General features: G+C 37.4%; 1 protein-coding gene across 1 annotated transcript in view; it reads left to right on the top strand.

Moving 5' to 3' along the window:
- Nucleotides 1-15,283, top strand: part of PLCH1 (phospholipase C eta 1) — a 235,274-nt gene that overhangs the window by 130,945 nt on the left and 89,046 nt on the right. Inside the window, exons 6-7 of the mRNA XM_082840361.1 lie at nt 4,961-5,089; nt 8,372-8,542. Coding sequence (XP_082696487.1) covers nt 4,961-5,089; nt 8,372-8,542 — 300 coding nt within the window. The remainder of the gene's footprint in view (nt 1-4,960; nt 5,090-8,371; nt 8,543-15,283) is intronic.

The following is a 15,283-nucleotide window of genomic DNA, read 5'->3' on the forward strand; positions in this document are numbered from 1 at the left end:
CTTATAGTCCTTTATGTTTCTGTAGAATCAGTAGTAATGTCCCCACTTTCACTTCTGATTTTAGTACTTTGAGTCTTTTTTTCTCTTCGTCCATCTAACAAGAGTTTTGTCAATTTTACTGATCTTTTTGATAAAACTACTTTTGGTTTCATTGATTTTTCTCAGTTTTTCTACTTCATATCTGTTCTCATCTTTCTTATTTCCTTCTTTCTGCTATCTATCTTTTTAAATCTATTGAGACTTAATTGCTGCCCTCAAATGTGGTCTATTCTGAAAATGTCCCATGTGCACTTGAGAAGACTGTATATGCTGTTATTGTTGGGTAGAGTGTCTGTATATGTCTGTTAGATCTAGTTGGTTTATTGTGTTGTTTAAATTCTTTATTTCCTTAGTTCTGTCTAGTTGTTCTATCCACTATTGTTAGTGAGGTACTGAAGTCTCCAAGTATTATTGTAGAATTATTTCTCTCTTCAATTTTCACCATTTTTGCCTTATATATTTTGATGATCTGTCATTAGATGCATAAATGTCTATAACTGTTATATCTTCCTGCTGTATTGAGACTTCTATTAATACATAATATCCTTCTTTGTCTCTTACAGCCTTTTTTGATTTAAAGTCTATTGTTTGATGTTAATATAGCCACCCCAGCTCTCTTTTCGTTATGATTTGCATGGAATATCTTTTTCCATCCTTTCATTTTCAACCTGTTTGTGTTTTTGGATCTCAAGTGAGTCTCTTGTAGACAGCATATAGTAGGGTCATGAGTTTTTATCTATTCTGTCAATCTGTCTTTTGATTGGGGAGTTTAATTCATTTACATTAAAATAATTATTGATAAGGATTAATATCCATTATTGTGCTATTTGTTTTCTTTATGCCTTATAGCTTTCTTGGTCTCTTATTTCTTGCATTGTGTCTTCTTTTTTTGTATTAAAATAGTTAAATCCCATTTATATAAATTCTATAGCTGTTTTCTTTGTGGTTGCCTTGGGGATTACATTTAATGTCCTAAAGTTACAATACTGTAGTTTGAATTTTTACCAGCTTAGGTGAATAGTTTTTTTTAACATGATTTGTTTGTCCATGTTTACTGGCAGTAGAAAGTTTTCATATTTGAATTAATCAGATTGACAGTTGAGGAATTTCATATTCTGAAAATATGCTATCTGGAAACCGAGTGTACCCCAGAACCACACAGGGGAACAATTTTACAAGAAATATTGAAGAGTTGATGTTTATGTCAGTGAGGAAAGAAAAGGAAACAGGAAATTAATGAATAATGAAGAGGAAGCTGATGTCAAAAATAGGGAATGTTATATTGAGTCAGAGAACCATTCTCATACAGATTTGTCAGAATTGGATAGGGGTTTAGATAATGTCTTAATATCAAAATGACATCCTTGATTGGATGTAAATTTAATAACATTAATTGAGGAGAACAGAGCTGATATGTTCATTATCATTACATTTCAATTAGGCCTGAAAATTTCAACTGTGAATGAATAATGAGAATAATGAATCTTAAATAGTTGTGTGAAAAAAATCCATCCAGTGTAAAGTGAAATAGAAGTTATTTCTGCAGTGTGGCCATGTTGAATGGAGGTAGATGAAGTACTCGGGTCTATCAGAAGCAATACAGTATTGTGGTTAAGGAGCAAGACAGTGCTGCCCTGTCTGGGTCCAGCCCCAGCTCTGCCGTGTACTATGTAACTTTGGGGGACTTACTTAAACTCTTTTACTTCAGAGTCTTTATCTGTAACATGGTGATGACGATAATGATGGTGTCTGCCCTATGTCATTGTGTGACCATCAAATGAGTTGATTATACACAAAGTGCTTTGAACACTGTCCAGCTCATATTAAGCATTTTATAAACAGTAGCTGCTGTTGTTATTGCTAAAGAGAGATAAGGGTTGGCAAATCTTTTGCTTTTCCTGTTCAGATAGATTGATGTCTGAAAACTCGATGGTCCCAGCATGCAAAGATGATGATGTTGGCATATTCCTCCATCAGATCATTCTCCTCCTTGGTGCCCCCACCTTACCTCTTAATGCCACTTGGGAAATTATTACCTGTAGAAGACTTTATGGGTGTTGTAAACTAAAGCCTTACACCTTCCCTATAAATCAGGGGTCCTGCAAACTGCAGCCTATAGGTAAATCTGACCCACCACCTTTTTATATGGGCTCCTAAGCTAACAATGGGTTTTCAATGGTTGAAAAAATCGAAAGAAGTATAAAGTTTTGTGACATGAAATTTTAGCCAATTAATTTATGTATTGTCTATGGTAGTTTCTGTGTAACAATGGCATAGTAGAGTAGTTGCAATTGAGACCAAATGGCCTGCAAAACCTAAAATATTTATTATCAGGCCCTCTTCAGAAAAAATTTGCCCACCCCTGCGCTAAATAATACCGTTCAATGCTTTACATTCTCCTGAAGTGTTTTTTTTTTTTTTTTTTTTTTTGCGGTACGCGGGCCTCTCACTGTTATGGCCTCTCCCGTTGCGGAGCGCAGGCTCCGGAGGCGCAGGCTCAGCGGCCATGGCTCACGGGCCCAGCCGCTCCGCGGCATGTGGGATCTTCCCGGACCGGGGCACGAACCTGCGTCCCCTGCATCGGCAGGCGGACTCTCAACCACTGCGCCACCAGGGAAGCCCTCTTCTAAAGTTTTTTGATTAGACAATACTAGGCCGTAACTTTTCATTCAGTTTTTACTCTCCTAGTTTTTCTTTGCAGAAATACTATTTCTTTTCTTAAATTTATCATGTATTGGCTATGAATCATTAATTCAGGGTTTTCTTGGGCACTCACGTCTCAGTTATGAACAACAACTTTGAGGTATCAGAATACTTTTACCTGCAATTATATCTTATACCATGTGTACTGTTACTGAGAGAGAATGGTATTTCCTTTCATAGAATCTTACAGTTGGAAGGGGCTTCAGGGTCATCTAGTTGTGCTCACTGACATTATACATGAAGAAATGGAAGCCCCAAGAGGTGATGTAAGTGACCCACTGTCACAGGGCCAGGTCAGCATGGAATCAGAAGTAGTGTATATTTCTTGATCTGAGTCAGCCTCTGTTTCTGTCTTACCAATCCCAGATCCCCCAAACCAATTGTCAAGGCCAGCTTGTGTGTTGACACTGAAGGCCTTGCAGACACAGGCTCACCCAAAAGGGTTTGTTTCTGCAGAATATTCCTGCTTAGTGTCTGCTTGTATCTGCTTCTTCTCTGGAGAAGTCTTTGAGATGCTTTGATAAAGAAGTATAAAATAAAAGGATGAAAATGCTGCCATCCTTGGACTCATTTATTCATTTCTTTGAACTCTGGCCAAATATTTTGTGGGGCACAGAGCAGTGTTCACAGTCAAAAGAAATAGAGCTCATGCAATGGGTGCTGTATTCCCAGAAAACAGAAAAAAATGAGATTCAGGTACTTACTAGTAATTGGCCCAAATGTTTCACTCTTTTGATTCTTCAGTTATTTTTCCCCTGGTCCTGGGTCACCCTTTAATTCCCAGGTATCATATATAATGAGGTCCTTCCTGAACTCTATGAGGAACAATTGAATTTGAAAGAACTGGGCTGGTTATATTCAAATGTTATAAAGGGAACAAAATGTGAAACAGACATTTACGATTGAAAAATCACTTCTATTTAACTTTAGGAGAAATAAGACTAATTTTCCAGTTTTTACTTTCTAAGGTATAATCTCCTATAATCATAGTTTGAATCACCTAAGAAGTATAAGTGTTCTGAGTTACTACTGGGAGGTTAGTTAATATTTCGTCTTAAATGAAAATTTTTCAGTTTGATGTCACCTGTTTGCTAAGCAAACGTTATTCTTTGACACTTTCCTTTGACCTACTCCCATTCTCCCATTTCTTAGATTTAAACCTAAGTCTTTCCCTTACTTTGATTCTGTTTTTCTCCCATCATCTTCATTATTTTCCTCTTCATTACCCTTTGAATTTTGAAGCTCAATTTGGTTTTCTAAATGTACATACCATTCCTACCTTCTGTTATCTACCCCCTAACAACTGTGAATCATACATTTTAAAAAAGCCCTCTGCTAAAACTTAACTTAAGCTCATCCATTTGTTACCAGTTATTCTGCTTCCTCACTATGTAAAACGACCCAAGACTCATCCTCCTGGGGGCCTTTTAAAATCTCAGTTCGCATGATGTAAATCCTTTGTATCTAAACTCATATCCTCAGGCACCTAGTATCATACCTGAGCTTTGAAGCAACCTCTATCATATCAGGCTTGCAGTTCCTATTAATGCCCTTGATTTAGAAGTTGAGGATATTAGGTAAGAATTGTCAAAGTTAGTCATAGGAAAAGGAGCAGTGTAGAGACAGGCCTTCTGTGCAGGAGAAAACAGTGCTAGACCAAGTTGAAGGAGACCTGGGGTTGAGACCTGGTTCTCTTACTAATTCTTACCAAATTTCTCCCTCTCTTCTAGTTTTATATCCTCATCTGAACAATGAGGAGATTGAATGAGATGGTCTAAGCTTCTAACTGTAAGAGGGGGACTGAGAAAAGGGAATTGAAAAGATCATGTTGTGTAGGGGTATTGTGAAGGTAAAAAAAAAAAAATGCTGGATGAAAGGTCATACATGGAGAAGATAAAGCCTAAATTTGGTATACATGGGGTCTCATCACATCATAGAGATGCTTTAACAGTTTGGATAAAATCTTAAAGAAGCTCCCAGAGTAATATGGTTTGACTCTCATTTCCCAGTGAAGGGAATCACCTATATGTGCTCTCCTTCCCCGAGTTCCTTTTGTTGTCACTGTTAGTAGCTCACTAAGAGCCTGTGGATTGCAGGTCCTCCTCAAAAGAATTTCTTCTCAAGTTTGGTGTTAATGATAAATGTCCTTGTGAGTATTCTGTGAAAGCAGTTTTTATTTTGATGAAAATGCAAGTGTTTTTCTTGACCTTTCTGCAAGTGGGTGAAGCAGACCTTTGAGGAAGCTGATAAGAATGGTGATGGCTTATTGAACATTGAAGAGATACACCAATTGATGCACAAACTAAATGTCAATCTGCCCCGAAGAAAAGTCAGACAAATGTTTCAGGTATATTTTCACAATTGGATTGGCCTTATGTAAAATACACGTTGGAGGTTATCGATATACTGAGGTATTTCAAAAGGCTATTTTGCCTTGTTGGAAGCTAATATTACTACTCTGTATTGTTTTTCTTTGAAGACAGAGGCATTTTATTTCATCAAGGAAAACTTCCTAAACTTAACATGCATCCACAGTTTCACTTCCTAAAGTGCTTTGTTGTTGTTGTTGCCATTTTCAGAGAGTAATTCTAAGCATTTAACCTGGTACTTAAATAATGGGGTAAATGGGATCAAGTCACTTGGAGAGGATGATAAGATCTCATCTACCAACCTCATGGTCTGTTGTGAGGATCAGAATAAAGACCGAGTAACACGACAAAATAGCACGCGTGGAAATCCTCAAGAGCCCTCTATTTTGTTACAGAGGAGTTTAGGATTTAGAATCCTTAAGGCTTAGAAGTGCCGTATCACTTCTACCATCTAGGGAGCCCTCCAGAAGTTCACTCCAGCTGCTTGTTGGTGTTAGATGAGATGCTCTTTCCCTGTTGGTAAGTTCTGGAGGAAAACCCATGGGCCCAAACTTATTCTGTGGCCCCCAGCTGGGATTGTACTCAGTCTTCCACCTAAGGTGCAAAAGTGAGTTCTGTTAAGTTAAAGTTGGTGCAAAGACATGTTAGATTATTAGTAATTAGTAGACTACTAATTCAGGAAATGCTCTTATTTGGAGATAAGTCATATGTATAATCCATGTTTTGCAGTGATTTTCTAAGTGACTAGGTAGGTGATATTTTTAATATGTAAAATTAAGTATAAGCGTTATATTTTATGATGTTTAATGTTTTGTGCTTCCTTTGTTTTCTAACCTCGTGTTATCAGAGATGGTAAGGGCAGAAACAGCATGAGGGGTGAGTTGCAACAATGAATGGAAGATGGAGGATGGCTTCGATCTGTGACCTCTTACGGTCACAGGTCCTGTGATCTTGTCCTTGGAAGCTGGAGATGGTTTGCACTGGGGGAACTGGGTCCCATTGCACTGAAGAGAATGGAAAGAAGAGGAAGGAATGAGATAGTCTGTAAAAGGAACCAGAGATGGAATGAGGGACTTTGGAGGGGAAATGAGTTGTCACAGAGTGAATTGTTTTTAAGCTATATGGAAAGGTTTGCCATGTTCTTGGCACTCCCTGTGACATCTTACTTTTGTTCCATTTCGAGTCCCACCTCCCCATGCATTCCTTTCCATAGGAGATATTCATAGTACTGGAGAGATAGCTCTGATTAAATCAGAGAGGCCACGCTTAAATAGGAGGGCAAAATCTATACCTACAAAAATAATGATTTGGGGGGTACTTTTTAGAAATAAGATAGAGAATTAACATAAGATATTAAACTATTTTTACTTCTGTATTTTTTCCTCCTTCAGACACATTTTATCTCTAATACACTGAGTATTTTAGAGGGTAAACCGGGAAATATTTATGTCAACGTCTCGTAAGTTCAAAGTTAATGCTTTAGAGAAGTTTTAAGAAAACAGTAAGGTCTCTTTTTATGACCTTGGATTTAAAGACTGAAAGACTTCTCAAGCCGGCAGTGACTAGAGAAGCAGCTGGGCTTCTATTGTATGTAGAATATTTCTATCATAGGTCTTGCATGTAGCAGAGTTCTGTGAGTGCTCAGGGTGGAGTGATGGAAACAAAGATCTTAGTATTATTTTAAGGAACTTTTTTTTTTTTTTTACTGAATTGCTGGTAAAGACATTAAAGCCTTCCTGGAATTTTCTTTGCCTTTTTGTTGCAGTGCAAGATTCAGCTGGTTTTTTTTAAAAAATAGTCTTTTAAGGTATGGATAGCTTCTTTTGAAGTCTTTGATGCTATTGCTTAAACCTTAGAGTTTTACTGTTGTTAATGGTTTAGGCATTTCCAAGGAAGTCTTGAAAAATGTATCATCTCTCTATCCAGGTCTAGATATTTTGAAACAAACTTATGGCAGAAATATGAACATTAGACCTACTTTCTTTGGATGCAAAGACTCTACAACCAAGAGCCTCAAACACCAAAAATGTTGGTATTCTGTAGACCAATCTGTCTCTGCCTTTAAAATGACAGAAAGCAACAGCATCACAGAGAAACAGTGTATGATTTAAATATTGGTCTAAGTGTTTGCTCAGAATTGACCCAAAGTTAGCAAAGTTTAAAAAAGTATATTTTTATACACACTTTGACTCTCAAAACTGTATTTAAAGCTGTATGACAGCTGACTATATGTCACAACATCTGTGAATTTCAAAATGCCATTCAGTCCCTGTCAGTTTTTGCTCAGCTACAACTGTGTTCACTTAAAATAAAGGAGATCATGTAAATGGATTGGTTTTTCATTATATATCCCCAACAGTTTTATGGTTTTATGACAAATTCAGCCAATCCGAAGGCGGGTACGTGGCGAAAGATCCTTGCTCAATAATTACTAGGAACAAATAATTTCAACTAGTGATCAGTCCAGATGGATTTTTCAGGCTTTTATGGAGGAAAAGGTACCAATGATGCTGATGGCTGTAAGAGCAATAAGCTACCTATGCAGAATTGAGAGAGATTCTATTATAGGTAAAAATTACATTTGATTGAATCGCAGTTCAGAAGCTGATGAGAGACTAGAATTTTCATCATGTATTAAATGTATTTTCTCTCTTTTGTTCTTGATTAGTCTTGTCCAAAATTTCTTTTATTAGTTTTGTCAAAAGACCAGCTTTGGGTTTAATTGCTCACCTTTGATGTTATATCTGCTTGTTTTCTATTTCATTGCTTTCTGCTTTTGCTTATAATTTATTTCCTTCTATTTTCTTTAGCTTAACTTTTTCCTAGCTTTTGGAGTTGAATTATTAGCTTCTCTGATTTTAATCTACATTGCTTATACATTGAAAACTTCAAGTTTCCTTCTAACTACTGCATCACACAAGTTGTAACACGTGGTACATGCGTTTACTTCTGTACGTTTCATTTCCTATTTAGAAATGTGTTTTTTCCAGACACAGTTTTTTTAAGCTTTGTTTGTTGCTTTATAAATTTACTGTGATCAGAGAAATTAGCTTTTATAAGGTTGATTCTTTATAATTTGAAACTTTTTTGTGGCCTAATATATAGTCAGTTTTTAAATTGATCCATGTGTGCTTGAAAAGAACTCATTTACCATTTGTGAAATGTGTATTAGCCTTTTTTATAGGAAATATTATTTCCAGCTACTGAATTTCCTATTTCAAACTCTCACACTGCCTTGTTATTTTCTATGCCTCTTTCAGGAAGCTGATACAGATGAGAATCAGGGAACTTTGACATTTGAAGAGTTCTGTGTTTTTTACAAAATGATGTCATTGAGACGGGACCTTTATTTGTTGCTTTTGAGCTACAGTGACAAGAAAGATCACCTAACTGTGGAAGAACTGGCTCAGTTTTTGAAGGTGGAGCAAAAGGTATCATTAGACTGTTAAACTGAATGTTTACTTAAAAATACTTGTGAAAGATACATGAGTTTTTCTTGAGGTTGGGTGTAGGTATAGTTTAAATTTAGAATAGAGGGGTAAATATCACAAGTCCACAAAAATCTTATCTATGAGTTATTTAAAATGTGTTTCCAGCATCTTTAAAGAGGGAGTGACAAATTGAACACTTATACAATCTTTAACCTTAAATATGCATATTTTTCCACAGAGTAGTGGCAATTAACTCATGTGTTTCCTTTCAGATACCATGCTAATGTTTTCTTTATAGTAATAACATAGCTAGACATTTATTAACTATGACATAATTCTTAACTAGCAGTATAGTAATTCATTGGTAAATATCTTCCTTCATACCTTGCCCTGTGCATCTCTTCCATTTTGGCTGAGCTGTATACTTTATAATTAACCAGTAATAGTAAGTAAAGCACTTTTCTGAATTCTGTGAGTCATTCTGGCGAATCTTGGAAACTGAGTTGTGGGAATTGACAAAGACTGTCTCCTTAATGAAACAAACTCTAAGCAGGCTCTTTTGAGCCAGTTTTTCGAAGGTTCCATCCTTTGGCCTTGTCCTTAAGAGTCCGGCTGTAGCAAGAATCCTAAGTCAGTTTAACCAGAGTCTCCGTCCTCGATATCTAATCGCCCTCAATACCTGATAAAATTCCTCGCCTATCACTATTCCCTGGGTGATATTTGATCAGCCTGGCCTGCATTTCAGGAAGAATCCTGTTAGGTTGGGTTAGCCAGGATCCCCTCTTATGCCTCCACTGACCCCTACCTTGCTCCTGGGCTATAAATCCCCACTTGTATTCGCAAATAAGCCAGTTCTATACTGAGCTCTCTTTTTCCGTTTTGCAACAGTTACTGATTAAAATCTATTTTTACTGTTTTAAGTAATGTCCAGAACTCCCAAATTTGTAGTAGGCCAGGCAGAAGTGGGGGTAGCCTGAGACCTCATCTGCGGCATCTGAAGCAGGGTTAGCCTGTGGGACTGAGCCCTGCAGGGTCTGATGCTGACTCCAGATGGTAAGCGTCATGACTGAATTGCATTGCTGGATACCCAGCTAGTGTCGGAGAGTCAGAGTTTGTGGTGTCAGAAAAAAGACACTAGACCTGGTAATATTTTACTTTATCCCATTACCACAATCACATGCATTTTAGGAATTACAGATCCAGATTTTATACATTTTGTTGTTGCTTTAAGGATTAAGCCAGATAGTGTTAGCAAAATGTTTTATCAAAATCAGTTATTTTAGTTTGATAATTTGGCAAAGGCAGAGATTCTCCATTAACAAAGTTAGCTGTTAAGGCAGGCAGAAAATGGGAATGGGGTAATAGAAGAATTATTTTCCCCAGAGAACATGCCCTTTCTAAATCATTATTCCCTGTTTCCTGCAATTATAACTACTCCTGCATTGTCATCAGAAGAACTCTTCACAGTATAGTGGAAAGAACCTTAGACCAGGAGTACAGAAAATCTGCATTTCATATCCTGCAAGCTTTATCAGTTGGAGAATCTTGGGCAGGCCAATCAGTATTGTTTCTGAGCCTTGGTTTCCTGATCTGTACAAAGGGGAGCTGATACCTACCTTTCTTATCTCACAATGTCAGATTGAAAATTGATTGGGATGATGAATGTGAAAGCCCTTTGACAGAGATATTCAGAAGCACAGCAGTGTGAGAAAGTAAAATGTTCAAAGAAAGCACTTCAAATTCATTTGTGCTAGTGGAATTTACCCAATCCATTTGAATAGCAATAGTGGATGTCACTTGCTAAGGGGCATATGTTTCTTCCCTCCTTTTGTTATATTGACATTCAACCAGTAAATTTTAGTTGGGGAAAACAGAAGCCAGTGTTCTGTGACATCTGCTCCTGGCAAATGATTACGCGTTTCCAGTTTAATTTTCTAAACTAGCTTGAAGCTACATATGGGTATAACATGAAAGAAATTTTTAAAAATTATCATATATCAAGAGGAAATATTAATGTCCTGAAACTTTATATGTGGTCCAATATATCAAACATCATAAAATGAATGTCAAGTGCAAACTTGGAAAATATTTATAATATACAAAAGAGAGAAATAGTGAATTTCCTTAATATGGAAAGTACTTCCACAGACAATTGAGGGAAAAGATGACTACCCAATAGAAAAATGTGCAAAACGTTTGAAACATATAAAAAAATTTGCACAATGTCAATGATCTATTAAAAATGTTCATCCTTCACTAGTAATTTAAAAATGTGAAATAAAACCAAGACTTTTTGAATTTTACTTTTTATTTTAATATGCTTCTGCATTATTTAAAAAAAATTTCTTTATTGGAGTATAGTTGATTTACAATGTTAAGAGACCATATATCACCCATCAAATTAGTAAAGGTTAAAAAAATATGCTACCAAACATGGTGTCCATTTCTTATATTTCTGGTGAAGCTGTGGAATGGTACAATCTTTCTATGGGCAGTTTTATCATTAAATTGTATATAATATATAAAATTTTTACCAATCCATTTTACATCTAGTAGTTCATCCTAAGGAAATAATTGTGTATAGAAAAAAAGTTATAAAGTTGTGCATTTCAGCATTCTTTAAAACAGAGAAAAATTGGACATGATCTAAAAGTGCAGCAGGAGAGTCATTAGTCAAGAGTTTTGTGGGGTTTTGAGTTTCAAAATGGGATTTTCACAGTGGAACGAACCTGAGGCAATTTGATGATCCTTATGGCAGTAATTCATTCGTTTCTGATGGTGTAAGATTGGTGTAGACACCAGAGTATTCAGATTTTACAGATTTACTGAGTTGTGAAATGAAATATCACTGCCGGCCACATAGGCTGTCCGGGATTATGGGAGTTCAAATATTGGCCCGTGAGTCAGATTTTTATTCCACTGAAGCTCTTTGCAAAATGAATTTATGCCTTTGACAGGTCCAACTGCTGTTTGATTAGGACTTTCATCCTTAAAATATGATGTGCTAAGGTAAATTCTTACTGTCTTTTATATCTGTGAAGAAGTGCCAGTTAAGGAAGAAGCCAGTTGGCTGAGGTTTCTCTTCCGTTGCTTCCTTGCATCCACAGATCAAGATCACAGATGTCCACTAGTCTGTGATTCCAGAGTACGTGGGTTGGTTGAGGCTCTTTGTTTCATTTTTTTCCCCTGTTTGCCAAAAAGCAACCTTCCTCTCTTCCAGAGTTCCTATCCATTTTTTGGCACTGGCGCTGAATGTGTTTTGAGTTCAATTCTTTTCAGAGTTTTGGTTCAGGAGTGAGAAATTGATTTCATTCCCCCCACTCTCCTTGACAACCTTTCTTAGCAAGCCTCTACCTTCTTTTTATCTTTTTGTTTCTCATGGATTGAAGAGTGAGGAAGAGAAGGCAGGAATATTGAAGAGTCCTTATAGTTTTCAAACCCTTCTAGCTGTTAACCAAGAGCAAAAGCTACTTCCATAGATAAGTCAAAAGCAGATTTCTATTTATGTAGTGTTTTTATCTGAAATACGCGTGTGGATGGTTAATTCCAGGGGGAGTTTTCAGAACTTTTCTGATCCCATGCTAGAGCGCCCTCTTCTTGCTGAACCTTATGACATAGACCTATACATTATCCCTTTGTGGCGGTTCTAACAGTTGCTCATTTTGCTTTTTTATTCTTTCTGCTGAAATATTCCCTTGATTCTTCTGATCCAGTTATAGGTGTCATTTGTTCCCTCTCCCTTCACTACCCTTTACTGAATCCAGACTGGTTTGGTGAGAGTCGTGGTCATTCTAATCTTACCTCTCTTGTGAGAAATAATTATAAATTCTTCTTTGCTATAACTACCCCTTTCTGGTGCTAGTGTCCCTTTATCTTCTTTTTCTTTTTTTTAAATCATTCTCCTCATCATAAAAGCAGTTCTTTAAGAGGCTTTCCTGAATTTGTTTCATTTTTCTTAATTATTCACAGTTAAAGCAGTGAGAGACTGTTCAGAGAAATTATGTCATGTAATATTTTTTCTCCCTTGAATATAGTTCCCAAATGACATTTTTCTGTGAGATAGTCATGTATTTAAATGCTTTGAAATTTGTGGATTAATTTTTGGATGAGTGAGAGTAGCCATTTTGGGGAGATAAATAGCTATCATGGTTGTCTTATTCAGCTGGAAACTGAATGACCATTCATTTAGAGATGTTTCTCTACTCCCTGCTGCAATTACCCAAAAATACAGTAAAAAGACCTCTCCCCCCCTGTAAAACCACAAGGACAAAGAGAATGGGAGAGGAAACAGAAACAACAAAATCTTAAAACTTGTCTGATCCAAAGGAGACCCCAGAGCACTGAAACTCAAGCCCACGGAGCAGGAAACCACGAAGCATGTATATTTGCCCAGAAGAACCCAAGAAAGATCAAAAAATGAAATTTACATGATACTCTGAAAACAGAAGAGCAGGGGTTGAAAACACAAGCACTGGTTGGAAGTCTGATCCAGATGTAGTTAGGGCTCCAGATTCTCTCCCCTACCTCTTGCAGCAGGACAGCTGTCCCTTCTCCACCCTGGCATACAACTGAAAATAAGAGCTGGAGGAGGATGGACCAGAAGAATCTGGACTGAGGCATACCAGGCACACCTGAGTGTGGGCACTGTAACATGGGTAGCGTGGCAGATGGTTTATAAAGATGGCTACAGTAGCTCCCACATCCCTGTATGTGTGTGGCTTTGCCGCGTGACATTGCCTCTCCTCCCATCAAGAAGTGGAGTCTGTTTTTCTGCGCCTTGAATCTGGGCTGGCTTTGTGATCTGGTTTGACTAATGGATTGTAGCAGACTAGATGTACAAGGAACGTAGGCTTCAGGGAGCCTTGCAGTTCCACTCTTGCCCTGTTGGGGCTGTGAGACTATCATGTGAGGAAGCCAGGTAGTTTCTCTGAGGAGGAGAAATGATGTGAAGAGGCCCAGCCAACAGCCAGCACGAGCCACAGTCATGTTGGTGAGACCATTTTGGACCATCTGACTGTAGTCACCTGACTAGATGCCTGCAGTCACATGAGTAACCCCTAGGTGAAAACACAATAACCCTGTGGCTGGACTCAGTCCCACTTACCATCCTACACAGTTGTGAACAAGTATTGATAAGTGCTGGTGGTTTTAAGTTTCTAAGTTTTGGGAGGTTTGTTTCACAAAAATAGATATGAATACAAAGATTAAGTGAACATTTATGCATTGAAGTGTGAGAGCCATAACCCTCTTCCAAGGTTCAGATCCCAGGTTTATCCCTTACAAGTAGGACATTGGAAAATTTTCCTTGGAGGCATATTACAGACTATAGTGGGTTGAATAGTAGCCTGAAAAGATATGTCCAAGTCCTAACTCCCAGTATCCGTAAATGTGACCTTATTTGGAAGTAGGGTCTTTGTAGATGTGCTTAAGGATGTTAAGATGAAATTATCCTACATTTTGTGTGGACCCTAAATCCAATGATGAGTGTTCTTATAAGCAACAGAAAAGAGGACATAGACACACAGAGGGAAGGTGGCTGTGTGAAGATGGAAGCAGAGATTGTAGTTATGAAGTTCCAAGCCAAGGAATGCCAAGATTTGCCAGCAGCCATCAGAAGCAAGGGGAGGGGTATGGAATAGATCCTCCGTCCAAGTCTCCAGAGGGAGTCATCCCTTTTAACAGCTTGATTTTGGACTTCTGTCCTCCAGGACTGAGAGAGAATAAGTTTCTGTTGTTTTCAGCCCTGAGTTTGTGGTACTTCATTATAGCAGCCCTAGGAAACTAACACACCAACCCAAGGAAAAAAAAACCCTAAAGATATTTACATCAGAAATTTCCTGAGTCCAGCCAGAGAATTCTACAGTGAAGCCCACTAGTCAGTAAGCTCTGCTCATGAATACAGAGCTTCCAGCCAATTTTTTTCTTGCCTTAGTTTGAAATAGGTTTTTAAACAGTCAGTTTAAAAATTGGGTTTTAAATAACCAAAGCTTACCACGTTTGAGGAAATTCTTTGCTATAAAAAAGAGACAAAGGCAAACAAATAGAATCAAGAAACTTGGAGGAAATAGAGGCAATGCAGGGAGAAGGAAACTTTAAAAACTGACATTAATACAGCAGAGCGATTAAAAAAATGTCAGCCATGAACAAGAGAAAGATGCTATGAGAAAAGAAGATTCAGAGGAAGAAGAGAGCAGAGAACTATTCATTAGTTGGCTTAGAAGATAAAGTTGAGAAAATTGTCCCCAAAGGAGAACAAACAGGAAAGAAATGGAAAAAACATAGGGACATTAGTAGATCGATCCTGAAGGTCCGCTATCTGAATAACAAGAGTTACAGAAAAAGATAAGAAAAAATAGAAGGGAGGATATTATCAAATAAGTAATACAAAAAATGATTAGAGCCCAAAGGGAGGAATGTCTAAATTGGTAGGGTCCACTGAGTGCCAAACACAGTGAACGTAGAAAAGATCCACGCAGAGACAAATCAAAGTGAAATTTTGCAATGCCAAGGATAAAATGAAACCCTAAAGACTTGCAGAAAGGGGGAAAAAAGCCTTATCAAATTAATGAACAAAGACAGGTCCTGTAAAAAGGATTGGAATCAGAATGGCATCAGACTTCTCAACAGCAACTCTGGAAGCCAAAAATCATGAAGCAATGATTTCCGACCTAGAACTTTCTACCTGGTCAATTTGTCAACCAAATGTGGGCACAGAATAAAAAACACACACAAAAATATGTG

The sequence above is a fragment of the Leucopleurus acutus genome (assembly GCF_964270905.1).
Source record: "Leucopleurus acutus genome assembly, chromosome: 5".
NCBI classification, from domain to species: Eukaryota; Metazoa; Chordata; class Mammalia; order Artiodactyla; family Delphinidae; genus Leucopleurus; species Leucopleurus acutus.